At 63.1% G+C, this 24,829-nt stretch overlaps 2 protein-coding genes across 3 annotated transcripts; both read right to left on the minus strand.

Moving 5' to 3' along the window:
* Positions 1–481: 481 nt before the first annotated feature.
* USP2 (ubiquitin specific peptidase 2) lies at positions 482–17,236 on the minus strand. Of its 2 annotated transcripts, XM_054087113.1 has the most exons (13): positions 16,960–17,236; positions 11,886–12,643; positions 3,467–3,517; positions 3,062–3,185; positions 2,673–2,784; positions 2,482–2,592; positions 2,249–2,313; positions 2,052–2,155; positions 1,900–1,980; positions 1,711–1,789; positions 1,499–1,606; positions 1,026–1,146; positions 482–707 (listed from the first exon to the last, which is right to left on the minus strand). In XM_054087113.1, exons 2-13 carry the CDS (start codon positions 12,600–12,602, stop codon positions 620–622), a joined length of 1,761 nt encoding a protein of 586 aa, XP_053943088.1. In that variant the 5' UTR covers positions 12,603–12,643; positions 16,960–17,236; the 3' UTR covers positions 482–619. The 2 variants fall into 2 exon arrangements, with proteins under 2 accessions (XP_053943088.1, XP_009568206.2); XM_009569911.2 differs by lacking the exons at positions 11,886–12,643; positions 16,960–17,236 and adding an exon at positions 6,101–6,388.
* A 1,753-nt stretch (positions 17,237–18,989) lies between these two features.
* Positions 18,990–24,494, minus strand: THY1 (Thy-1 cell surface antigen). The gene is made up of 4 exons (XM_054087167.1): positions 24,417–24,494; positions 22,142–22,221; positions 21,674–22,009; positions 18,990–21,041 (listed from the first exon to the last, which is right to left on the minus strand). The coding sequence occupies exons 2-4, from the start codon at positions 22,176–22,178 to the stop codon at positions 20,929–20,931; spliced, it is 486 nt and encodes a 161-aa protein (XP_053943142.1). The 5' UTR covers positions 22,179–22,221; positions 24,417–24,494; the 3' UTR covers positions 18,990–20,928.
* Between the last annotated feature and the right edge of the window lie 335 nt (positions 24,495–24,829).

Below are 24,829 nucleotides of genomic sequence, written 5' to 3' on the forward strand. Positions count from 1 at the left end.
AGTCCACTATAAATACATATAAATTCCACAAAATATTCTCTTCCTTCCTGTCCGTGAGTCCGGGCCTGAGCTCAGGCTGCTTTGAGGAGTGTGCACGTGGCGCAGCTGGTGGGGACGGAGGCATTGGAAAGGCCAGGAGGTTCAAAAATGCTGGGAGGAGGCCGGGAGCAGTTCATGAATCCTCTGAGATGGCCAAGCAGAACAGGAGTGCCAAGAGACCAGGAGGGATGCAGGATGCTCTCGCGGGTCCCCGGCTCCGGATGCTCCCCTAGGCGGGCAGAGGTCCTGGCCGAGTCAACGGGGCAGACGTCCCCATGCCCACAGAGTCCCTTCCTCCATATTTTTATTACACACTAACAAAAAAATTAAGAAACTAAACTGTACCCCCAAGGCAAAAAAACCCAAACGCCAGTGACCAGAAGGTGCCTGAGCTGCATGGGCCCTGCCCTGCCACGAGCTGCCCTCCTCGGCTGGGAGCTGGGCTGTCCTTGCCTGGGGTCTGCTCCTGGCTGCCTCCCGCTGCAGCCGCCGTAGGGTCTTCTCCTCTTCAGCTCCCTCTTGCACCTGGGGGAGCAGGCTTGGAGGGGTGGCACGGGGATGCCCAGGGAGGCAGGGCTGGCTACATGCGGGAGGACGGGCTCGCCAGCTCGTAGAAGAGCAGGTAGGCATCGCTACTGCGGACGTGGCTGGATGACATCGGGGTTACACTGTGGAGATAGGAAAGCGGGCTGTGAGCAACGGGGATGAGGCTCCAGGATGACCTGGAGATGGGGAGATGGGCTGGGAGCAATGGGAACAAGGCACAGGGATGTCCTGGAGATGGGGAGATGGGCTGGGAGCAATGGGGATGAGGCACTGGGATGTCCTGGAGATGGGCTGGGAGCAGTGGGGATGAGGCACCAGGATGCCTCAGAGATGGAGAGCTGGGCTGTGAGCAATGGGAGCGAGGCACGGGGATGCTCTAAGGCAGGAGGTCCCTGCTCACCCCAACCCCACAGCCATCCCTGTCTCACACGCAGCCTCACCGGGAGTCGTTGAAACTGTGCCACTCGCTGGAGACGGGGTTCTTGCAGTAGGCAGTGTAGTGTCCCCCCATGGTGGTGCCCGAATGGTTGGAGACAGCGTAGAGGTTGTAAATGGCGTGGTCTGAGGGGAGCAAGGGTGATGCTCAGCTGTGCCAGTTGCTGCTCTGCTGCCCCCCAACACAGGATCATGGAACGGTTTGGGTTGGAAGGGACCTCAAAGCTCATCCAGTCCCACCCCTGCCATGGGCAGGGACACCTCCCACTGGATCAGGGGCTCCAAGCCCCATCCAGCCTGGCCTGGAACCCCTCCAGGGATGGGGCAGCCACCACTGCTCTGGGCACCCTGGGCCAGGGTCTCCCCACCTGAACAGGATAACATTTCTCCCCAAGATCTCATCTCAATCTCCCCTCTTTCGACTGAAAACCCTTCCCCCTCATCCTACCCCTGGAGCCATGCTGGTTCCGGCACTCACTGCAGCTCTGCGAGGCAAACTCCCGGAGGTCCAAGTCCTTCAGCTGGAAGTTGACGAAGGTGGTGAGCTTGCTCGTTCGTATTCTGGCCTCTGAGAAGCGCTTCAGGTCTAGGGGGGGACGTCAAGGAGCCTAGGGACACCAAGGAGCCCACGAGGAACTGCCTGCCCACCCACCGGCACCCCCTGGCCCCATCCATCCGCCTGAAGGATACGAAGCACCAGGATCTTGGGGAACTTCTGGATGCTGAATTTTTTTGTGCACCTTGTCCTGGCTTTGCAGCGACAACACGTCTGTGGGAGAGAAACGGTATGAGCAGGAGGGTGAGGGCAGATCTCAGCCCCACAGTCCTGGCCGTGGAGGGAAGCTCCAAGGCAAGCCCTTCTGTCCCCCTGTCCCATACCGGTTTCTCGTCCCCATCCAACACATCCTCTTTGGTGAAGAGCCGTAGGCAGTCCATGAGCGTCACCTCCCCGTAGCTTTTCTGTGGGAGCACAGAAGGTCAGAGACAGGGGGTACAGGGAAGGGGGTCAGGGATCAGCAGGGACTCCTTACCTTGGGGATGGGAAGGGACAGGTCCCAGAAGGGGTCGAAGGCTGTGGAGCAGTAGCCACACTCGCTGCAGGTCAGTGAACTCTTCAGCTGCCCCACAAAGAGGTCTGGTGGGGATGAGACAAAGCAGGATGAGACCCCAGGTTCCCAGCCCCACTTCCAGCCCAGCCCTTCCCTCCTCTCCTCACGGCCCCGCTCACCGCTAATGCGGCTGTCCTCCCTCTCCTGGTACCTCCTCCACATCTGGCGGCTCTTCTCGTCATCACTGCAAGAGAAGAGGAGACAGCACTGTCCTGAGCGTGGCCTGGGGGACGCCAGTCCTCCCCGCCGCCATCCCCAAGGGACCTGTGTGGTCACTGTCCCTTGGCCAGGCTTGCAGGCAGCGAGCTCATCCGTGGGCTCATCCACTGCCTCCATCCCAGCCAGCACTTACGGGAGGTGGTCCAGGGTGTCTGTGCTGGCCCGTGGCCGCACCAGCACACGGTTCACCTCGCTGTGCAGCCCATCGAGGAGGAACCGCAGGAACTCCTGTGCGTCCTGCTGGCTGCAAGACATGGGGCACAGCCGGTGAGCGGGGACAGGGGCTCAGCTCCCCCTCGCAGCCCCCACACCAACACCCCTTACTTGTAGCCTACGAAGCGGGGGGCGTATCTCTGGATCTGCATCTTGAACTCCGAGGGGCTCACGCTCTCGTTGGGGGATGAGGTCCAGAGTAGCTGAATCAGCTTTGCAAACTCTGCGGGCAGAGAAGCAGATCAGAGTGGCATCGCCGTGCCCTCCAGGGAGGGCTCAGCATCACATTCTGGGGTCCCCATGGCCAGCCCTGTCCCCTGTGGACCTTATCTTCCCGCTGGTTGGGCACCCACAGCGCAGCACCTGCCCCAGGGAGGCTGGGGAGAAGCACTCAGGTGGGGGTTCCCTGGGATTTGGGGTGGCCCAGGGGAGTGAGGAGGTGCTGGACGGCAGGGAAGCCCCACAAGGTGCAGAGCCAGGGGCTGGCGACCAGCGGTTACCTGACATGAGCGCGGTGCGCATGCGGCTGTTGTTGTTGAGGTCCCGCAGGTACTGGTTCTGCAGGCAGAAATCCCGCAGCTCCTTGGTGTTGCTCAGGCACTGCAGGATGGAGTTCATGAAGCACTGGGGGAGGCAGAAGAGAAAACCATGGCAACGGGAGGCAGAAGGAGGCAGGCGGTGGCAGGGGGACACCTGGGGAGGGTGGGCAGAGGATGGGGATGAAGCAGCACAGAGCATGGAACCCCTTTCCGCCAGCATCGTTGGGAGTGGGAGGCAGGGGTGAGCGTGTCGGTGCTGGGAAGCGAGGGGAAGGGACAGGGCTCCCCTCTGCCCCACAGATGTGCCCACAGAAGAGCACGGTGTGAGCCGGGGGTGTGCAGCCAGGTGCTTGGGTCAGCACTCACCGTGTTGCCAAGGTTCCGCAAGCCGGTCAGCCCCTGCACCGCCTTGGAGCTCTGCAGAGAGAGGGAACAGGGCTGAGACTGCGCCTGGCACAGGTGGGCAGCGCGCCGAGGCCACGGGGCCACGGGCACCCGTGTGGAACAGAAACTCAAATGCAAGCAGAGGCCCAGTCCCTGTGGGCATCACAGGCAGAGCCAGCACCGCAGCTGCTCTTTGCACTGGTTGCACACAGGGCAGTGGTCCAGGACCTGGTGGGAAGCCACAACTGGCCTGCCCCATCGTCCTTGCCTGCCCCATCCTCCTTGCCTGCCTGCTGCTGCTCATCTCCCCGGCCCAGGGCAACACATGGGGCTCAAAGTCCACCCTGCTGGGTGGAACTGCTGCCCCATGCCCTGGGCTACAAGCCAGGACAGCCCCCCTCGCTGCCTCGTGCCCTGGCAAGCTGAGGGCTGGCAGCGCCCCATTCCTCCCTCGCGGCTGCAGGAGGTGCACGGTGCCCCACCACTGCCTGCCTTGTCCACACTGGGTGTCTTCTCCAGGACTCCCTGCATGAGCACAGCCGAGATTTTGGCACAGCCGCTTTGTGGGATAAAGTCCACCTGGGAAAGCGCAAGCCAAGCCCTGTGCAGTCAGCCGAGGGCACGGGGCTGCGTGCCCAGCGGTGCCCTCCCAGCCACTCGCTGCCCTGGCTGGGCTGTCCCAGTGCCACGGGGCTCCTCCAGGTCCCCAGGTGCTCCCGGAGGTTCACACCCAGCAGCTCGGTGCTGGGAGGCATCGTCATTGCTGGGGAGACTGGGAGCATGGAGGGTGTCCTGCACCCCTCTTCCAGTGTGAGGGACCACATGCTGGTGGCGATGAGGTGTGGGAGGCCAGGGGTCCTGCTCCAAGCCCAGGACAAAGGGCAGTGGTGGAATAAACCTCCTCAGAGCTGTGCCCGGAGCAGGACAGGGCTCACAGGGTCAGACTGCTGATCCTGCCCCCCAAGCTTGACCAGGTTTTAAGGATCCACAGGCAAACGCCCCAGCTGCCCACCCAAGGTGATGAGGAGGGGGCGGAAGAGAGGAGGGGGCCCAGCAGCTCCAAAATAGCAGCAGCTGGTGTGTGTGTGTGGGAGGTGCTGAGCACCCAGCCCTGACAGCAGCCCAAAATAACCCAGATCCAGTTACACATGCTCCTTAGCGACGGTGCAGGCATCACCCACCGCAGGGAGGACCAGCACCAGCGGGGATTTAGCCACCTTGTGTGGGCACATGTGGCTCTGTGGGACTGACCGGGTACCCTGTGTGCGTGTGAATGTCCCCACAGCTCCCAGGGGTGTCCCCAGCGGCACTCAGTGACAAGGGGTGGCTGTGCGAAAGCGCCAGGCAACCCCATCGCTTATCCCTCAGCGGGGACCCCCAGGCTGGGGGGCAGTGGGCAGGGGTGGGTGGGTCGGTGCCACACTGGAGGAGCTGGCCTGGCTCCCATCCCTGAGCAACCGGCATCCAGCCGGAGAGCTGGGTTTGTGTCCCAACAACCTACATCCCTTGAAGGGGCCATCCCCAGGGCTTGCTCCTTGTTTCCCCACGGTGCCAGGGCAGGTAGCATCCCCGCAGTGCCCCAGCCATTCCCACCACGGTGCTGCTTGTCCAGCTGCCCTGGTTGGACACCTCCTGCAGTGTGCCAGGAGGGACCAGAATGTCCCACCAATGGGGCAAAACTCCCCATGGATCCGGCATTCACCCATCGCCTGACCCGGCCAGGACCTGGGCTACCCAAGGAGGCTGGAACTGGATCATCTTTAAGGCCCCTTCCAACCCAAACCATTCTCTGATTCCCTGATGCTCTGATTCTACCTTCCAGCAACCCCAGGGGAGGGCAGGAGGTGAAGAGGGGGAATGGGGGGCAGGTGCCCCCCATATGGTGGCACAAGCCTGCATGCATGGAGGTCTTATTTCCACCCCCCTGGCTTTCCCTCCCCTGGGTGACTCAACTCCAGCTAATCCCCCTTGCCCGTCCAGGGCTTTATCTAGGACACGGCACTGCTCAGAGGCGGTGAAGGAGAGCTGGCTCACGCGGCAGCGGCTGGGGAGTCCCCGAGGCTGCGCTGCAGGAGGGGGACGGCGAAGAAGGGGATGGGGATGAGGGACACGATCCGCACCGTCCTGCCCCATCTTGATCCACGTGCCAAGTGCCCGGCAGCAGGAGAGCCGGAGCAGCCAGACTTACATAAGTGCCCATCCCCTGCCCTCCCTGCCCCCTGCCACCGCTGTTCCCGCAGGGGGGAGATGTGCCCGGTGCTGTGGCTCTGGGGACAGCCATGCCCAGTCCGGTGACACTGCCAAGCGTGGCCAGGAGCCCCTTCCTTGCAGGCTGGAGCACGAGGACTTGGCCAAGGTCACCGCAGGGGTAGGACTGGGAGAGGGATCCAGGTGTCCTGACACGTGCTTTCACCAGCTCCGCGCTTCTGCAGGACAGCGGCGTGTCCCAGCCCCACGGCCAGCCTAGATGGACACCCACCCGCAGAAACCCCATCCTCCAGCAAGGGGGACACCGCGGGACACCCTGTGCTCCCCAGAAAAGTCAAGGGCTGCCCCCTCCCCACGTTCCCCCTTCTCTGCCCCCAATGCGGAGGGCAGAGGCTGCAGGGCTCGTACCTTGGTCTTGTTGAGAACCAACCCGACGAAAGTGGAGACCAAGAGGGACCCTGGCATGGAGGCGCGAGGACGCAGGTCCTTGTGGAGGTCGGGGAGCGCGGGGGGCTCCTCAGGCAGCGTCACCGTGTACGAGTCCCTCATGGTGGCCCTTAGCACGGCGAGGTGAGGTGACGATGGCCAGGAGGGATGCTGAGGGGTCCCCAACGGTCACCCCTCGCCTCTGGCCAGCGGAGGGCAAGGGGCAGGGACCCAGCGTGGCTGCGCGGTGCTGAGCCGGCTCTGGGGCTGACGGCACCTGAGCTGCCGTGACATCAAATGGGTGGAGAGGAGGCAGCTCCGTGACGGCCAACCCCCCCCGCACCGCGTGGTTCGGGCAGCGGGGACCCAGGGGGGGCCGCGAGGGGCGGCGACACCGCCCGCATCCCGGGCGGGGGCCGAGGAGAGTGCCTGCATCCCGAGATGGGGCCGGGGACAATGCCTGCATCCCGAGATGGGGCCGGGGACAGTGCCTGCATCCCGAGATGGGGCCGGGGACAATGCCTGCATCCCGAGCGGGGGCCGGGGACAGTGCCTGCATCCCGAGATGGGGCCGGGGACACCGCCTGCATCCCGAGATGGGGATGGGGACAGTGCCTGCATCCCGAGATGGGGCCGGGGACAATGCCTGCATCCCGAGATGGGGCCGGGGACAATGCCTGCATCCCGAGCGGGGGCCGGGGACAGTGCCTGCATCCCGAGATGGGGCCGGGGACACCGCCTGCATCCCGAGATGGGGATGGGGACAGTGCCTGCATCCCGAGATGGGGCCGGGGACAGTGCCTGCATCCCGAGATGGGGCTGGGGACAATGCCTGCATCCCGAGCGGGGGCCGGGGACAGTGCCTGCATCCCGAGATGGGGATGGGGACAGTGCCTGCATCCCGAGATGGGGATGGGGACAGTGCCTGCATCCCGAACGGGGACATGGGACACCACCGGCATCCCAAGCTGGGAACAGGGACATCGTCTGCATCCTGATCTGGGACAGGGAACATCGCCTGCATCCCGAGCTGGGACGTGGGGCACTGCCCGCATCTAGAGCTGGGACCAGGGACACCGCCTGCATCCTGATCTGGGACATGGGACAGTGCCTGCGTCCCGCGCTGGGACCAGGGGCCACTCCCCACATCCCAAACTGGGACCCAGGGCTGATCCCTACATCCCAAGCTGGGACCGGGGATGATCCCAGCACCCTGAGATGTGGCCCAGGACCACTCGCGGCACCCTGAGCCCTTGGTAGCAACAGCGCCTCAGCACCTGGCATCTCTGGGAAGGGGAGGATGCCCACCCCCAAGTGCTGTCCTCTGCCCCCCTGTCCCACTGACACCCTGAACCCACGGCAGCAGCAGCACCTTGGCACAAGGGCCTCTGCGGAGGATGGGGGCAGCTCCTGATGCTGCCCTCCGCCCCCTCTGCCACACTGTGACTTGGAGTGCTGCCCACTCTCCGGGGTGGCTGTCCCCCAACCCTGGCATCCCAGGGGGAAATAGGGTACTTCATGCAATACGGAAGCTGGAGGAGCACCTGCTCCTCAGGGATGCCCCACACTCCTGGGGACCGGAGCTGGTGGGGTCGGCTTCCCAGCACGGTGCTGAGCGACAGCCCCGGTGGGCGCTTGGCAGAGAGCGGGTCTGGCCCAGCCGGGGGTCACTTATCACAACTGGCTCAGTAAAACTGGGACACCCCCACAGCTTATGGGGGCACAGGGCCCTGTACGGGGCTGAGGGCAGTCTAAGAGGGCTGCGGAGGTCCCCCATACGTGCCCTCCCTGCAGGGCCAGTGCGAGGCTCACATCCCTTTTTGGGGGAACTGAGCAAGAACAGACAGGGCAACTCTCTCCTCTTTGGGGGGTGCATTAGCACCGAGCTCGGAGGGCATTTTAGTGCCTTGATTCCTTCGTTGGGGGAGAGCTCCCCCAAAACCCCTGTGTGGACCAAAGATCCCCTCTGAGCGCTGGGTAAACTGAGGCAGGGAGCAGGCAGTGCTCGGTCTCTTCTCCTCCAGCAAGGGCAGATGCAGAGGCTGGCAGGGAGCCCAGGTGTCCTGCATCCTCGTCCTGTGTCTCCTTCTACTTCACCCCTCTGACCGCAGCAGGACGAGCGACGGAGGCTCGTGCCTGCTGTGCGTGCCCAGGTGTCTCACCCGCCTGCTCAGGGAATTTTCCATGGGTGACGGAGGCAGGGAGCGCAGTCGGGCTGCTCCGAGGACAATCAGAGCCTCCAGCCTCACCGAAGGGCTGGAGGCACCGAGCGGAGGCTGTTTTCTTGCCATGCCAGCCCCCACCAATAAGCCCCAGCCCGAGCTGGTGGAGGCTGTGTGAATCCTAATTCCTGCAGATGCAGCTTCCCCTGCCCGCGGTGCTCGGCGCAGCCAGCGGAGGGGCTGGCTGGGGGGAGGGAAGGAGGGAGACTATTTTTGGCACCAGCAAAAATATCCGACGAGGCATCTTGCAGCGCTATTCATCTGCAGGGCCGGGGTTTTTGCATCACAAGAGGATGCTTGTCGTAATCCCTGCTTGCGTGTGCGCGCATGTGTATATATATACACACACAGCTCGCGGTGTGTACACCGTAAACACCCCGGGACACGGTGTGCAGACGGGGGTGTGCACCCCACTGGCCCCACGCACGCTGCACTGTGACTCTCAGCCCCTGCAGGACGCATCCTGTGCTCCTGGGATGTGGTACTGCTCCTCAGCACCTGCACCACCGCGCACGCCAGCAAGGGTCCCCGAGGGTGGCCTGGGGACAGGATTTAGAACCACAGACTCATAGAATGTTTCGAATGGGAAGGGACCTTAAAGATCATCTAATTCCATGGGCAGGGACATCTCCCACTGGATCAGGGGCTCCAAGCCCCATCCAACCTGGCCTGGAACCCCTCCAGGGATGGGGTGGCCACAACTTCTCTGGGCACCCTGGGCCAGGGCCTCCCCACCTATGGAATGGTTTGGATTGGAAGGGACCTTAAAGATCATCCAGTTCCAACCCCGGTTTGCCCCGGCGCACAGCCTGCCTCGAGCATCCTCCCTGGGGATGTGCTGTGCTGACAGAGGCGCTTCCATCGCTGCAGCAGTGGCGTTCAGCTGAACCTCATGCCCCGGCAGAGCCAGTTCCACCTCTAGAGAGGCGGCATTCAGCTGAACTTTGTGCATTGGTGACATCAAGCACCTTGGGCCAAGGACCAAATCCGCATCCAGCCAGAGTGGCACGGAGGCTCTCCAGGCAAGGCTGGAGCAGGAAAGAGAGGAGGACTCCCGGTGGGACAGCATTGCTCAGAGACAGCTCCTTGCCCTCAGATGTCCCCTGTGCAGTGGTGACCTTCTGCCACAGGCAGAGGTTGCCACGGGCCAGGCTGGCACCGCAAAAGCCATCAGGGCCAGGACTGGCTGCAGGCCAGAGACGTCAGCTGCTCAGGATGGGGCTGCGGAGAGCTGCCGGCGATTTTGTGGGTGGCTCTGCCCTTCTGACCCTGTGTTCACCCAGAGTGTTTAATGGGGCGGCACAGCTCCAGTCCTGCCCCTCGCCAGCCTTCCTTTCCCAGGAGCCGGCGTGGTGCTGCCTGGAGCTGGGGACCACTCGCCGCAGCCGCATGCGCCTCGCTCTGCCCCGCGGGATGGTAAACTGAGGCACAAGGCGATGCTGCGGGTAGGAACTAATGCGGGCACTCTCACCTCCTGGCTGCAAACTCCTCTGGGCGATGGTTTGTGTGGTGCAGAGGCAGGAGGTGCCTGGGAAAGAAGGGATGGGAGGAGGCACTGAGCCAGCTCTGGTGGCTGCCGGCACTGCCCCCGGGGCTGGGTAATGGGGCAGAACCGATGGGGCTGCAACATGCGCTCGTTTCCGGCACCTGGCACCACTGCGGGCACACGGGTCTCTTTTATGACGGGTACATTTGCTTCCCGGCTTGGGAAAGGGAGGTGGGGGGCGGGTAGGAAAAGGACAGGAATGGAAAATAGCAGGCGTGCCCATCAACGCAGCAAGGAAACCTAAGGCGGTGTCACTGATCCCATTGCCCCACCTGCATAGGTGCCCACCCGCGGGCACAGGCAGAGGCGGCGAGGGCTTCAATGAGTGCCAGTGGGGGCTGCTGGGTCCCCCCTCGGTTTCCCCCACCAGGGCCTGGTGGGAGAGGGAAGCTGGAATTCCCTTGCACAGCTCTGCTCCCCCACCAGAGCCCCTCAACCTGCTCCCTCACCCCAGGGCACTGGGATCCTGCTCCAGGGATGGGCACTGGGGGTCCCCCTCCAGGATGGGCACTGGGGGTCCCCCTCCAAGGATGGGCACTGGGGGCTGCATGCAGTGCAGCTCGTTCTGGGGTGGAAGGCGCTGGGGGAGGCGCAGGAGAGCTGTTGGCAGCGGGCAGCAGCACGGCACCCCCTCTGTTGCCCCTGATTCCATACCTGGGCACTCAGGTGGGTGTTTAAAACCTGAGTGGGTGCCAGGGAGAGGGAAGGGAGGAGCCAGTCCGGCCAGGAATGAGATGAGCAGCTCCAAAGGGACAGAGAGGAGACCTTTCCTGCGGAGGCACGGCTGCAAGCACCTCTCCTGCAAAGGCCGTGCCTCCAGCTGAGCTTCCCCAGCCGGAGAGCGTGGACCAGACCTCCAGGCTGCTCCCACAGCCCCTTGGGCACAGGGAGGGGTGTGAGGACACTGGCTGCAAAGGGAAATATCTTCCTTTCCTGCTCATAGGGAAGCAGAAATGAATCCCCCAACCTTTTCCTCCCAGTTCGGCGGGTGAAGGGGGGAAAGAGCCGCAGGAAAGCGAAAGGCAGGTCAGACCCTGCAGTGGGGCAGAGCAGCCTCCACCATGGGTGACTGGAAAGACAGCAGGAGACAACACAGGCAGAGCCTGACAAGATCTTGGAAGGAAACCTGAGTGGAAAATTACCAGGCTGCTCCCCTGCACGCCCGAGCCGGCTGCGCGGCTGATGCCTGCTTACAGCCCGCACTGAGGCTCTGGGGATGGAGCAGCGCCGATTGGTACCTGGGGCACCGAGAGCCGACACCACGAGTGATGCACAGCGTCTGAGCAGCCCTGCCACGGAGAAACCACTGCTTCCCCGGCTGCTGCCGCCCACGCTGGGATGCCAGGATGGCAGCAAGAGACCACGCCAGAGATCAGGCATCACAGAGCACCAGTGAAACACCCCAGTGGCACCTGGGCACCGAATCACCGTGCCAGAGCCAGCACCAGCCCAACCAGCCTTCCCAGCTGGGTGTCTCCAGTTAAGGGAGCGCCCATCCCAGTCATGTCGCCGTCTCAGGCTGGGATGAGGCAGCAGGAAACCTTCACTGGGCTGGGAGAGAGCAGAGGACAGGGGGTGTGGGCACAGGCAGTTGCGTGGGGACACGAGGTGCACCCACACAGCTTTACGCACACAGGGGCGTGAGTTTGTCCCCGTGTGTCATCACCTGATGTCACACGCACCTGTAGAACGGCGCAATGTGCACCCTCCTGCCAGCACATGGGTCCCCAACACCTGCGGGGAGCCCCATGAGCTGTGCACAGCCCCTCCGAGGGCACAACTTGCCCGCACACGGCTGTCTCGGCAGCTTCAGCCCAGCCAGAGCAGCTCGAAGGGGCAGCAGCCGCCCTGCGTGGCGCAGAAATCGAGGCATGGAGCAACGCAGCAAGATGCCCCAGGAGAGCCCCCAAGTTTCTCCCTGGCTCAGCACAAGTGGGCACAGACCAGATAACCCACCACAACCCAGCTTCACCCTCCCGCCCCAGGAGGCACCACGTACCGTGGGGTGGCGGGCGGGCGCGTCGCAGTAGCTGTCGCTCCTCTCACAGGGCTGGCTGGCGCAGCGCGTGCCCGAGGGCGGCAGGGCAGAGCCCAGGGTGCTCTGTGAGGGGCTGAGGGGAGCCGTGACGAGGGTGTCGTGGCTGCTTTTCCTCCCGTAGCCCTCCAGGTAGCCACGGACGTAGTCGGAATGTGCAGCGGCTTGGTAGAGCCCCTGCAGGGCACCGGCATCCTGACGGCTCGGGGCGTTGGGTGTGGGCGCGTAGCCACTATCCGAGGCGTGCAGCCCCGAAAACTCCCGTGCCAAGTCCGAGTGGCTGATGGATTTGCGACGGCTGAGGGGTGCTGAGGTGGGCAAGTAGCCCGAGGGGCTGCTGGGGGTTCCCGCGAAGGTGTAGCATGTGCCCCCGCTCAGCCCAACGCCGGACGGCCGAGCCTGGGTGCGGATGTACGTGGGGCTCAGGCGGATGCTGGAGTCGGGGTACAGGGGCAGCCGGCCGCTGTCGTAGCCACTGGTGTACAGCCCTGCGTGGTGGTACCGGGGGGAGGCCAGGTAGCTGGCTTTGAAGCCGATCTTGTCAGGGTCTGCGTAGGATGTGGTCAAGGTGGATCCGTAGGAGGTGTAGGAGCTGTAGCCGCTGGGCGCTTTGCTGTAGGTGGTCTCCGCATAGCGGGACGAGTCGACGTATCGCTTCAGGGTGGAGGAGAGCTGGGACATGCTGGAGGCTGGCGTGCAGCGGGCTCTCCTGGAGGCATGGACTGCAAGAGAAGAGACCAGAGTCAGATTGCACTGACCATGCTCAGCACAACGGGGCGCCCACCAGCAGCACCCACCCAGGAGCTGCCCATCCTCCCTGCGTCGCCTGGAGACCCGGGAGGGGTGAGCGGACAACAGTGGGAACCCAGAGGACCAAGGGTGCAGGGGGGATGTGGAGTGCAGCGCGACTGTGGTTCCTGCCTCCTGCCAGCTGTCCTGGGGAGCCTGGGACAGCAGGGACGAGCTTGGCCCGGGGTGCCTTCCTGCAGAAGGGTGCCCCGGGGCACAGTGAGGGGCACCCAGCATCCCCAGTCACCGAAACCAAGGGGCTGCAGCAGTCTCTGCTCCAACCATGGCACCCCTGCCACACCATTCCATGGTTGTCCCATTCCTGGGGCCAGAGAGGTGTTCCCGGTGTCTCCCCCAGATGGGAGGCAGTTCCCTGGTAACAATCATGATGCTTCAGCCCAACTCTGGCTGAGACAGGCAGATGTGATGGACTGATCCACCCAGCCCAGCACCTTCCCCTGGTTATTCAGAGTGATCATTGGGGCTTGGCAAGGGGCTGGCATTTCCAGCTTGCTGCTAACACACTCCCTGTTTGGCTGAGAGGGAAACTGAGGCAAGGTCAAGAAGTCAGCACAGGAGTCCTGGATGCCCATCTCTGCTCCCTGCTTGGTGCTCAGCATTAGGCAGTGGCTGAAGACCTGAGGGCAGCCATGACCACCCAGGGGCGTTGGGGGACTGCAGGGACAGCGGGGACAGGAATCCCCTCATCTACCACCCAAGAAGCCTGGCTGTCTCCCTCTGTGGCATCACCCTACTGCTCTCCCATCAGGAATTTAAGCCGACGCAAGTCCTCCCGCCGAGGCGGCTGCTGTGCCAGGCAGAGCCAGCTCCAAGGGGTGGGCAACAGCCCAGCACTCGGTCCCCATGGGGAGCTGGTGGCTTCTGCCCCATGGCACGCACAGGGGACAGGAGAGGAGCACGCGGGGGACAGGGATAGAGGTCCCCAGGGCACACGCAGTGCCAGCCTGGAGCTGGGACAGGGCAGTGTGGCAGCCAGCACCCCCCTGTGCCTGCAAACACACGCTGCCCAGAGCTAGAGGAAAGTTTTCTCCCAGCACCCACGCTGGTTCCCTACCTGTCCTGGGGCTGTGGTTGGTACTGGGGTGGGCAGGACCCCAGCCAGGCTCCTCTGTCCTGGTGCTCAGCTCCCTGCGTGCCCGGCGTCCCTTCCCTGGCAGGACAGTGGCTCATGTGGCTCCGAGAGTCTCCAGTCACCCAGGAGATGACCCTGATTCAGAGGCTTTTCCCAGCCCAGCCGGGGCGGGCTCTGGCCCAGCTCCAAGCCAGGAGGTGACGGGGATGGTGCCCTGGCAGCGTGCGGGGCGCACCCAGGCTCGGGGATGGGCACCAGATCCCCGGCAAGAGGAGCCACCGCAGCATCATTACCCACCTGAACCTGGGGGGATGCAAGCTCCTGCTCATATCCCAGGAATCCCTGGGCATTCCTGCCCTCTGGGGATCCTGGAGGAGCTGGCATCGCCCCCTCTGCGAGTGCCACCCCGGCAATAGGAGCTGCCCTGAGCCTCCCTGCCGCGGTCGCAGTGCGGTGCCCTGCATTTGCCATGGCAGGTGGCCAAAAGCCACCCCCGGGAAACTGGAGCAGTGGGAGGGAGCTGCATATTATGGGGATGAGACCCCTTGGCTCCAAAAACCCTGGGGTGGGAGGTGAGGTGGCTGCGGTGTCACCTCCCCACGCGGCCCCTGCCTGTCTAACCCTGCCGTGGAAATGCCGTGGAAATGCCCCACGGTGGTTTTTAGGAGGCGGTGAGGAGAAGCACCATCCCACTGTGGCCTCCTGGCCCACAGCCCGGCTTTCCGGCCAGCAAACTGCATCCCAGGAGCTGTTGGTATCGCCCAGGGAGCAACCGTCCCGCGGCGGAGAGGAAAACTATTGGCAAGAGAGAGAGCGGCATGGAGTGCACAGACCTGTTTGGGGTGAATAATCTGCTCCCAGGCGAGTACTCCAAGAAACACCCAGCTCTTCCCGCCCAGGAGCGGCTCTGCCACCCAGGATTTGCCATGTACGGCGGGGACATTTTGCTGAGAGGGATGTGGGACCCTGGCCAAGGGACTGACACCATCCCGTGGGCATCACAGGGAGAGTGATGGAGCCCTCGGCTCCCAGGGAGCCCGCGCTTGGCTGCCTGCCCTGCTGGGACACGGGGCAGCCTGGCACCGGGACCCTCTCTGGGCTGCTGTTCCCTTGCCCCTGGCCACCCTGTGCCATCACCCACTGCCAGTGGTGCCCGTGCTTTCCAGTGCCACCCTATGCCATCGCCCACTGCCAATGATTCTCGTGCCCTCCCTCCGTGTCTTGGCACCAACAGGTCTCCCCGTGGTGCTTCTACCCCCGGGGAGAGCCTCCCGCTCAGGAGCAGGAGGTGCTTTCTGGCAGCAGGACAGGTCTCCGCAGGGCAGCACGTGCCCTCGGGATGTGATGGTGGGATGTGGGGCCCGGGATGGGCACCTGCCCCAGACAGAGCAGCTATCCCCTTGCGTTGTGCCAGTTGAGGTCTTACCACAGTGGACTGTCACTGGGACCACCGCACTGCCGAGCCCCCACGTCACATCAGAGCGGATCCCAGGAGAGCGGAGCGTGCCAGGAGCCAGAGGAGCCGAGGGAGTGTGAGAAAACCCCAGTTCCTCCCATGCTTCTTTCCTGGCCCCTCCCTGTCCATAATAATGCTGAGCTTACCTGCTGCCCGGGGCTGGCCTGGCTGAGTCAGGTCTTCTGCACCCTCATCATCCTCGTGGGGCGTCAGGGGAAGCTGAGGCACAGGAATGTCCGGTCTGCCGTGACGTGGCAGCTGCCACCGTCAGGGACACGGGAGCTGGGGCAGTGCAAGGGATTCCTGTCCTGGCCTCCAGCTCCAGCAGCGTTCCCCACGGGAAGCTTGGCCCCAAACTGAGAGGCAAACCCTAGAAGGAGACCCTGCTCCTTCTCCCGCCGCTGTCCTCTGCCGTGGCCGGTGGCCGATGTCCCCCTCGGGGCCGCGGAGCCCCAGGCAGGCTCAGCTTACACCGCTCAGGCTCCATCCAAGGTGTTACGGCACAGCTGCTTCTCGCTTACGCAGGCCTGGAGCTGTGTCCCCTGAGACACAATGTCCCAGCCTGGAGGTGACGTGGATGCTCCCAGCCCTCCACAACAACAGAGGCAAAGAGGGATGGGGGGGGACCTTGTGTGAAACCCTTTTGCCCGCTCCAGCCCCCAAGAAGCTTGGGATGGAGGAGCTCTGTGTCCACCTGGCAGTGCTGGAGGGGTGGGACAGTGTCCTGCCCGTGCCCCGAGAGGGATGACGGAAGGGATCCCTCCAGGTTCCTGCGTTTTCCTCTAGGAAGAGTGGCCTCGAGCTGCCCTGAGGGGAATGTAGGGTAGAATGTTTTCTCCCTTCAAGGGCCTGGAGTCACCAAGCAGCGCCCTCCGACAACAGAGACCCCAGAGACCCCCTCTCGCAGCCCTGGAGAAGCCACCCTGGCTCCAGCACAGCCCACAGCGATGGGATCTGCCCAAGGTCATGTGTGAAACCAGCCTGGTCAGGGTCCTTCCCCTACCGGCCACCGGGCCTGAGAACCCTCCAGACTCATGACACGTGTGCTGGCCAGGACTCATCGCCCCGGCCTCTCTCCGTGCTGCTGACACATCCCCACCCGGCTGCTCAACCTGCTTCTCGCCACCCCCCCGGGCACTGAAACCCCAAACCCACGGGGAACCCTGACCTAAAACCCAGCACGTGGCTTTGTTTTGAGGTCTGTGAGTGGGGAAAAAAGAGAAGGGACCCCAGGGGAGTGCCGGGGCACGCGTCTCTGCGCATGGCGGAGGATGAGGAGCGCACTGGGGAGCTTTGCTGGCAGAGCCGCCAGGTGTTCACGCATAAACTCTGAACCTGCTCCCCCGAGATGGAGAGGCTGCAAACCTCCCCATGGTGGTTTTTCCCAGCGGAAGGAAGAGCGGGGGGGAAGTTTTGCCGGCGCCTCTGAGCCTCTGATGCCACAGCCGCCTCCCTGGGGCTGATGTCTTCTCCTACTGCTCCTCCCAAGGAGGGCAAAACCCAAACCCCCTCCTCTGGTCCCCTCGACGCTCTGCTCCAGACCCTCCCGGCAGCCCTGAGCACCCCCTTTCTCTGCCTCCCCAACCCTCGCACCACACTGCGTCCCACCCCACTCCCTTTCCCAACTTTCCATCCATCCCTTTCCTCCTGGATCTCCATCCCCCTCCCCAGATCTCTCCCCACGTTTCCCCTCCACTCACCCGCGCGGTCGGCGGCTGCTCAGGGCCGCGAGGCCAGCGGGGCGGGAGGCGAGGCGATGCCCGCGGGGCGATGCCCACGGGGCCGAGCGTGGGGATCCGATCCCGAATCCTCGAGCGAGCAGTTCGGAGGGGTTGGCAGCACCCACTGTCGCTCTTTGAGGCGACAGCCCACCCCACGGCTCGGCTCGTCCACCGCGCGGAGAGGACGCGATGGTTGGAGGGCGCTGAGCCGAAGGGCTGTGGGGCCACATAAAAACGCCACCGCAGAAATTCACGGCTCAGGTTACCGACCAGATAAATATAGTGTCTTTATCTGACCTCACAGGTCGCTGAAATGCTCCTCTCGCATTCCAGCTTCGCGGAGGCTTAAAGGGAACGTGAACCCCGTGGTGAGGAGGTGCCGGGAGGGGAGGCTGGAGATGGGGAGGATGGAGGAGGACTGAGGGTGAGTGTGGGGAGAGGGATGGAGAACACGGGGGGGAAAAGGATGGAAGTTTGGGAGAGGAAGTGGGATGGGGCATAACACGGTGTAAGGATCAGGGAGTCAAAAAGAGGGAGTGCCCGTGACTGCCGGGAGGGTCTGGAGCAGAGCAGCGAGGGGAGGGGAGCAGCTGCTTTGGGGTTTCGCCCCCTCGGGGAAAGTTGTAGGGAGAAGAGCCCTGTGAGCCTGCAGCAAAGGTGAGCACAGGAGCACCCACTCCTCGAGGGGGTACTGGGGCTCCCACCCCTCACCATTCCCCAGGGACACTGGGGCTCCCACCCCTCACCATTCCCCAGGGATATTGGGGCACCCACCCCTCACCATTCCCCAGGCATACTGGGGCTCCCACCTCTCACCATTCCCACCCCTCACCATTCCCCAGGGATACTGGGGCTCCCAATCCTCACCATTCCCCAGGGATATTGGGGCACCCACCCCTCACCATTCCCCAGGCATACTGGGGCTCCCACCTCTCACCATTCCCACCCCTCACCATTCCCCAGGGATACTGGGGCTCCCAATCCTCACCATTCCCCAGGGATATTGGGGCTCCCAATCCTCACCATTCCCCAGGGATACTGGGGCTCCCACCCCTCCTGGCTCTACAGAGCTACTGGAACACCCACCCCATGCTTTTCCCCAGGGATTATTAGAGCATCTACCCTGAAATACTCCCTGGGGATACCGGGGCACCCATCCCACAGCACTCCCTGGAGATGCTGGAGCCCTCGCCCCTCTCGGCTCCTCAGGGCTACTGAAGCCCCCACCCAGAGCAGCGTGGCCTCCTGGCATGCCGGCACCTGGGAGCTGTGACTCAGCGAGCACCTGCCGAGGATAATTAGGAGGGATGCAATTATGATGGCATTTTCCTCCCTCCTGCTCAGCTCCAGCCCTGAAACAGGGAGGGCTGCGCGAGGGATGCGTCCGGGCGCGACGTCGAGAGGCTGCTGGGGGGGTCACCGGAGGTGTTAGGGGGTGGTGGCAGAACCCTGCTCCCAAATCCAGGGGTCCCGTGGTCCCCAGCCCCCACGGCAGCATCTTGACCCTGGGCGGGGAGCAGCGTGTGGCTGCTCTGAGGGGATGTGGGGACCCTTGTGAGCCCCACGGGCCACGTGCGGGCGTGCACGGAGGACCCTGGAATGATGGGCACGCTGCTCTAGGGAGCTTCCAGACATGTGCGCACCCATCCCTGCTCCCAGCCCTGGCAATCCCCTTCCCAGAGGCCCTGGGGTGCCCACTTGTCCCCACCCCGCTTTGCCCCACTGCTGACGGGTGGGCAGCCTGGCCCGGAGCCGACTGTGGGGCAAAAGGGGGGAGGAACAGGGGTGGGGGCAAAGCGCCTGGGTGCAGGCGTTCATTCTCTTTGCCCTCCCCGGGGAAGATGAATCTCCCATCCCAATCCCTGCTTCTCCCTCCCGCAGGGCTGCTGGATGCCTCGGGGAGGCATGGTGGGACCCCCAAAAAAGGGACCCCAAAACAGGGACCAGGAGGGCACCTGCCCCATCGCCGCACGCACGGGTGACCATGGCTCCATCACACAACCTGGGGTTTATTGTGCAGACAGAGGAACACTCCTGGAAGATAGGGGTTTGGTTCTTTTTTTTTTGTCGTCGTTGTTGCTTTTCATACGGTTCTTATTTTTTTTTTTTTTTTTTCTTTTTTTCGTTTCTCCCCTGTTAACAGAATTTCTTTTACGACAAGCTGTGGAAACAACTACAAATGTTCACAAAAAAAATGAGACTGGAGACGCATCCGTGCTCTGCCGGCTGGGCTCTGCGCCTGCCCCAGTGCTCACCAGCAAGCGCAGGGAGCTGACGCAGCCAGCCCTCAGCTCTGCACGGCCTCAGCAGCACGAGACAGCAAGCAAGCAGGCAGCGAACGGGCACAGAGGTAGGAGGCAGCTGATGGGGTTTGGAGAAGAGCAAGGAGTGGGGAGAGGCTGCTGGGAATTGCTCTCAGCCGTGGTGGGTTCACTCCATGGACCCCAACGCTCCTGCCTGCATCTTCCCGTGCCCTCCTCTGGAGCAGCAGGGATGGCCCTCCGGTCTCTCTCCCCATGGATGGGTGCTCCTTGCCTGGGAATCTCTAGGTTTTGGGGACGTCAGGGTAGGAGCCCACCAGCTGCTTGGGGTCCCGTGGGGCATCCAGGCAGGTCTGGGATGTTGCTGTGCTCAGCATCCCCCTCCCCTCTTTCGCTGACCCCTGGGCAGCCAAGAGCTGGGCTGCTCTTCGCCCCTTTTCGGCTCTCAAAAGGAGACAAGAAAATGCTGAAAGGTAGGAGGGAAAAAGGGATGGGGCACGTGGGTTACCTCGAGTGGGGCGGTGGGACTGGAAGAAGACTCTGCTGGAGGAGGAATGCTGCTGAGCCTACCCAGAGCCATGAGGAAGGGTCAGGACCCCCAGATGTTCCCTCAGGGAAGACAGGGTGATGGTGCAGAGGAGTCCCCGCGGAGACCTTGGAGTCACGCTCCCATAGGGGAGCCCCCTCCCCACCAGCCTGCCTGGATCCAGCTGCGGGGGCCTGGGGAGGGGAGCAGGGCTGTGGCTAGCTCAGAGAGGCTCTGCTCGCCTCCACTGCTCGCGGGTGCTGGCAGCAATTCTCTCGTCACAGCTAAGAGTTAGTCCCCTGGGAGAGCAAGTGGTGTCTCGGGCAGCACAAAGGTACCAGATGATGTCTGGAGGAGGCCTCGCTTCCCGCTCGGCTGTCAAAAACAGATTGGTGGAAACTTGCTGCCAGAGCACTTTTGCACTGAACCCTCTCCTGGGGGTGTCTGACGAGCGGCTCCCAGGCTTGCTCCCCTCTCTCCTCCCAGCATCGTCCTGTGCCTCCCATGCTCCCTCTGGCTCTCCCTCACTCTGGGACAGGACTTGCCTCGTGTCCCCTCCTGGTCACCAGCTTGGGGTGACTCAGGGTGACAGGAGCAGGCTCAGTCACTTGGCTAGCGGGCAGGGTGGGTCGGGGACGCTGGCAGCCCCGTCCCCTCCCGGAGCTGTGGGCGCAGCACCCAGCACAGGGACCCCTCCGCACGCTCTCGCATCATCATCATCATCTCTCTCTCTCTGCCTTACCTGCCGGTCCAGCTGTCTTTCCCCAGTTGAGAACAGGCAACCCCCAAAAGTTAAAAGGGATGGGAGAAGCAGGTTGTGAGGGGCTGAGGCTCCAGTGCTCCCAGTATGAGCAAACCAGCCAGCCTACAGAGAGGGGAGGTGCGATGGGAGAAGCAACGCTGCCTAGCAGAGCCACCATGCTTTGGAGCAGGGCGTGTGCGCGTGTGACGGCGAGGCTGGGCACAGGACGGTGGGTAGCGTTAGATACACGGCTATATAGAGAGAACACAGAGAGAGGTGTCACTTGTTCCAAACGGTTCGGCTTCTCTTTCCAAGGGCTGCGTTCTGGCGGGGACGGCGGGTTCGCTGGGGTACTCGGTGGGTGTGTGTGTGTGCGTGCGTGCGCGTGTGCGTGCGTGTGTGTGTGTGTGCTTTTCCTTTCACAGGGACACGAAGTCCACAGCTTGCAGGAGAGGCAGGGAAAGGAGGAGCAGCAGGAGCCACGAAGTGTTCTGGATCAAGAGGCTGAAGCCAGCGCATTTCTCCAGTTTGTCTGGGAGGAAAGGGAACAGGTAGGGAGAGAAGAGCAGCAATGAAATCTCTAAGGTATTGCAAGCGGTACTAGGACTCAGCTTCTTGTCTTTTCTCTGCCACAGGAATGCAGCAAGTCCCATCCTGGCCCCTCGCCTGCTTCCCCTCCCACCTCGTACCCATGGAGCAGCGGAGCTTTTAGGGGCACAGAGACCCTGCGGAGCGTAACCCTGCCTGTGCCTGCCTGAGGTGATGAGGGGATGGGCACCAGGAGAGACGAAGGGCTCTGCAACTGGAGGGCTGCTCCTGTGGGAGTGGGGAAGTGTGGAAAATCCCCACTGTGCTCCGACTCTGGACCACAAACATCCTCAGTCCTTCACCAGCAGCCTTGTCCCCTCTGCTGGGGCCGACTATGAAGCATCATCTATGGGAGGACACACAGGCAAGCAGGGGTGAGAAGTTTGGAATGGGGTGGAGCAAGGGTATCCATAGGGCTGACTGCTCTGCTGCCAGTAGGAAGGGGTGGGAAACATTTGTGGGGCTCAGGGAGGGTTTGGGGTCACCGTAAAGGTTATGGATTTCTCTGTTGGCCCTGCCAAGCCAAAAAAAGGATGGGAAGGAGGGACCGAGGCCAGGCTCTGCTGCCCATCTCACCTTTGATGACAGTGATGTTCTTTGTCTGGTTGCCGGTGTAGTCGTTGGTAGCCTTCAGCTCGCACATATAGACGCCCTCATCGCTGGTGGTGAAGCTCTGCAGGTAGAGGCAGACCAGGTTCTTGTGCATGGTGACATTGGCTCGGCCCCGGTAGATGTTCTCGGAGACGCTGATGGTGCTGTGGATGACGTGCTTCCTGTTGTCCTTGGTGATGCTGAACTCGTAGGTCAGGGGGTTGCTGGTTTTGTTCTCATAACGGCAGTCCACCCGGAGGCTCTGGCCCAGCAGGCAGGCACTCAGGTCCTTGATCATCTGGCAGTGGGCAGCCTGGAGGACTGGGAGAGGCAAGCAGGGCACAGGGAACGGTGAGCACTGGGGATGCCCACGCAGCCTCCTGGCCCTTTCCCCGGTGCTGTGGGCCAAGCTGGCTGGAGAGCAGGGAGGGGACGCGCGTTTATGGGCTGTACCTGTCAGAATGACAGCGATGCCGACGGTGGGGTTCATCTCGGCGCTGAGGTGACGCCGGTGCTGTCACTGAGAGGAGAGCCTGGGTACAGACAGAGGCGGTTAACCAAGCGATTGCCCTGGTGCACAGATGCGGGTGGTGCAGACACGGGCGCAGGCAGGCAGGCTGCCTCTTCTCTCACTAACGATGCTGCACAGCCTGCTCCTCATCGTGACGTCTGAACCCTGGCTCTGCAGCGAGCCGGGCGCTGGGTGTCTGGCCAGCATCACCTGTCCATATTTCCAGGCAATGCCAGCCACGCTCTCCTTTCCCTGTCTGAATCCTCCACGACAGATATTAAATGAGCAGAGCCCTGCGTGTGCCACCCCCACCTCCTCCTCCCCACGGCCAGGCTGGGTGCCCGGGCGAGGGATGAGCAGGAGAAATCGGGATGCGCCCCAGTGTGCACACATCCTGGCTGTGGCTCACGCCGAGGGTGCTGCCAGGTGAGGGACCCTCCCTGGCGCTGTCGGGCACCGGGCCTGCCAGCCCCGCTGCGGCTCCAGCGGCTGAGCTCAGCGACGATGAGTCATTGCGATGCAGTGAGGGAAAGGGGCCAAGAGCAGCGAGAAGGAGGGACCAGCAGCTGGACAGGGAGCCAAGGCTGCCAAAGGATGGCACCAAGTCTCCCGGTGCTGAGCTGAGCCTGACAGGATACAGGATGGAAGAGGTTTGGGGTGGTAGAGTCCACTCTCCATGCCCCTGGTTCTGTTGTCATCTCTCCGTGCTGCCTCCTGTTTTCTGTGGGTAAGGGACCCACGGATGTGCTGTCAAAACCCCAGGGCTGCTCACAGTCAAATCCAGCTGAAAGGAATCAATTAAAGGTTTGCAGCCCAGCCAAGCAGCCGCATGGGGAATCCAGCCGCAGACATGCGGAATGGAGGGAGAGGGTGGGGGAGCTGCAAAGAAGATGCCAGGGCTGAAGGACACACGGAGCATCCTGCAGACAGTCCTCCAGGCTCGGGCTGCAGGGCCAGATCCAGGAGGAGGAGAATTATCACCCCTTTGGGACTCCAGGCTGGCAGAGAGGAGAGCAGACCCTTGGTTTGCTCTCTCTGAGCCTGGGTAAACATGCAGGGAAGAGCTAGGAACTGCCTGTACCGCAGCCAGCTGGATTTTTCTTTTTAGCATTTTCTAGGTCTTTCATATAACATCTTAGGAGGAAATTCCAAAGCCGTTTGCTCACCCTGAAGCTGTGAAAGGTCTAGATTCGCAACCCCAATCGCTGCCTGAGAAGAAAAATTCCTTTCTGTTTGGTCTTGGCAACTAAGAGGTTGCAAATGGGGGCAAAGGCATATTGGAAGAGGCTACCTGCATCTCCTCTGGGTTCCTAGAAACCGGCCCCTGTCCCTTGCTTTGTCATTTCCCCACTCTTCGAATGTCCTGGGATGCTATTTAGGTCACAGCCAGGCTTTCCTTCAGAAAACCAGTGCAAATGAACTCCCAGAGAGGGGGGCTTCCGCCCACCTAAATGCAAAAGCACCCAGATCTTCTAGGTTTTGCGTTTGCGAACCCTCGGATCCTTTGTACCCCTCCTTTCCTCCCGACAGCGGCGCTGGGAGCAGACCTGTGCGGGTACCTCTCCCTCCTGCACCATCCCCGGGGCTTTGTGCAGGGATGGGACTCGCGGGGACGGCAGCATCGCAGCCACTCCGGTCCCCGCACAGCAAAGCTTTCCAGCGTGGTCTCCACCACCTCCTGGAGGCCACAGCACTGTGACAAACTAAGGGTGACCCACGGGCTGCGGGCGCGGCGGAGGGAGGAGGAGAGAGCCAGGCTGATGGGATGAGAGAAACCAAGCGCCTAAAGCACCTGGCTGTGCCCGGGGTGGGGGGCTGCCAGCAAACGGGGGGACGCGGGGGATCCTGGATGTGCGAGGAAGAGGTGGCACTGCTCCTTGTGAGGAGCAGCAGGGGTTGGGGTGCAGGATCCCCGCGGGAGCCGGTGGCGCACAGGCGCGCCCGGGGAGGAATGCCGCAGTCCCCATCCTCGGGAGTGGGCGGGGAGGGGGGAGACACAGCAGCAAGGATGCGAAAAATAAATGGGGAGCATCTCCCTTTGTACCCGCTGCCCTCCAGCAGCGGCATCTCCTCGGCGCGGTGCGGCGAGCGCCGGAGGGATGCTCACCGCCTGGGTACCACACCGCTGGGAGGAGGTTCCCCCGGGGGCTGCGGACCCCGCCGGCCGTCCCCCCCGTCCCCGTCCCGTCCCCCCGGTGCGCTCGGCTCCATCCCTACCTGCCGGCTCTGCCCGTGCTGCCGCCGCTGCCGCTGCCGGAGGGCTGTGGGCGGTGCGGGGCTCCCGCAGCTCGGGGAGCGCCGGGCGGGCGGCACCAACCAATCAGCGCTGGGAGGCGTCACTCGGGCTCAGCCCCCGGCCCTGCGGTCAGGGTGGGGGGTGTATGTGGCTATGGGAGGGGGCTGCCTCTGCGGGCTCTCTTCCCGCCCCCGGGAGCCAGCCAGGGCACCCACTGGTGCCGGGGATCCCACACAGACCCCCTTCCCATCCCTCTCCCTCATTCCAGATCCATCCAGGATGCCCACCCGTACCCACTCAGTCCCTTCCCATCCCTCTCCCCCATCCCAGATCCATCCAGGATGCCCACCCATACCTACTCAGTCCCTTCTCTCTCCCTCTCCCCGATCTTAGA

This window comes from Cuculus canorus, chromosome 23, assembly GCF_017976375.1.
Source record: "Cuculus canorus isolate bCucCan1 chromosome 23, bCucCan1.pri, whole genome shotgun sequence".
NCBI lineage: Eukaryota > Metazoa > Chordata > Aves > Cuculiformes > Cuculidae > Cuculus > Cuculus canorus.

What these genes read in the sequence shown, in the direction of transcription:
- USP2 (XM_054087113.1), bottom strand. Translation starts at nt 12,602, where the DNA reads ATGTCCCAGCTCTCCTCCACCCTGAAGCGATACGTCGACTCGTCCCGC. An exon ending in GGAGGACAGCCGCATTAGCG is followed by an intron (nt 2,156 to 2,248) that starts GTGAGCGGGGCC and finishes CATCCCCACCAG; the next exon opens with ACCTCTTTGTGGGGCAGCTG. An exon ending in TGTCCCTTCCCATCCCCAAG is followed by an intron (nt 1,981 to 2,051) that starts GTAAGGAGTCCC and finishes GTGCTCCCACAG; the next exon opens with AAAAGCTACGGGGAGGTGAC.
- THY1 (XM_054087167.1), bottom strand. Translation starts at nt 22,178, where the DNA reads ATGAACCCCACCGTCGGCATCGCTGTCATTCTGACAG. An exon ending in CATCGCTGTCATTCTGACAG is followed by an intron (nt 22,010 to 22,141) that starts GTACAGCCCATA and finishes TGCCTCTCCCAG; the next exon opens with TCCTCCAGGCTGCCCACTGC. An exon ending in GAACATCACTGTCATCAAAG is followed by an intron (nt 21,042 to 21,673) that starts GTGAGATGGGCA and finishes CTTTCCTCCCAG; the next exon opens with ACAAACTGGAGAAATGCGCT.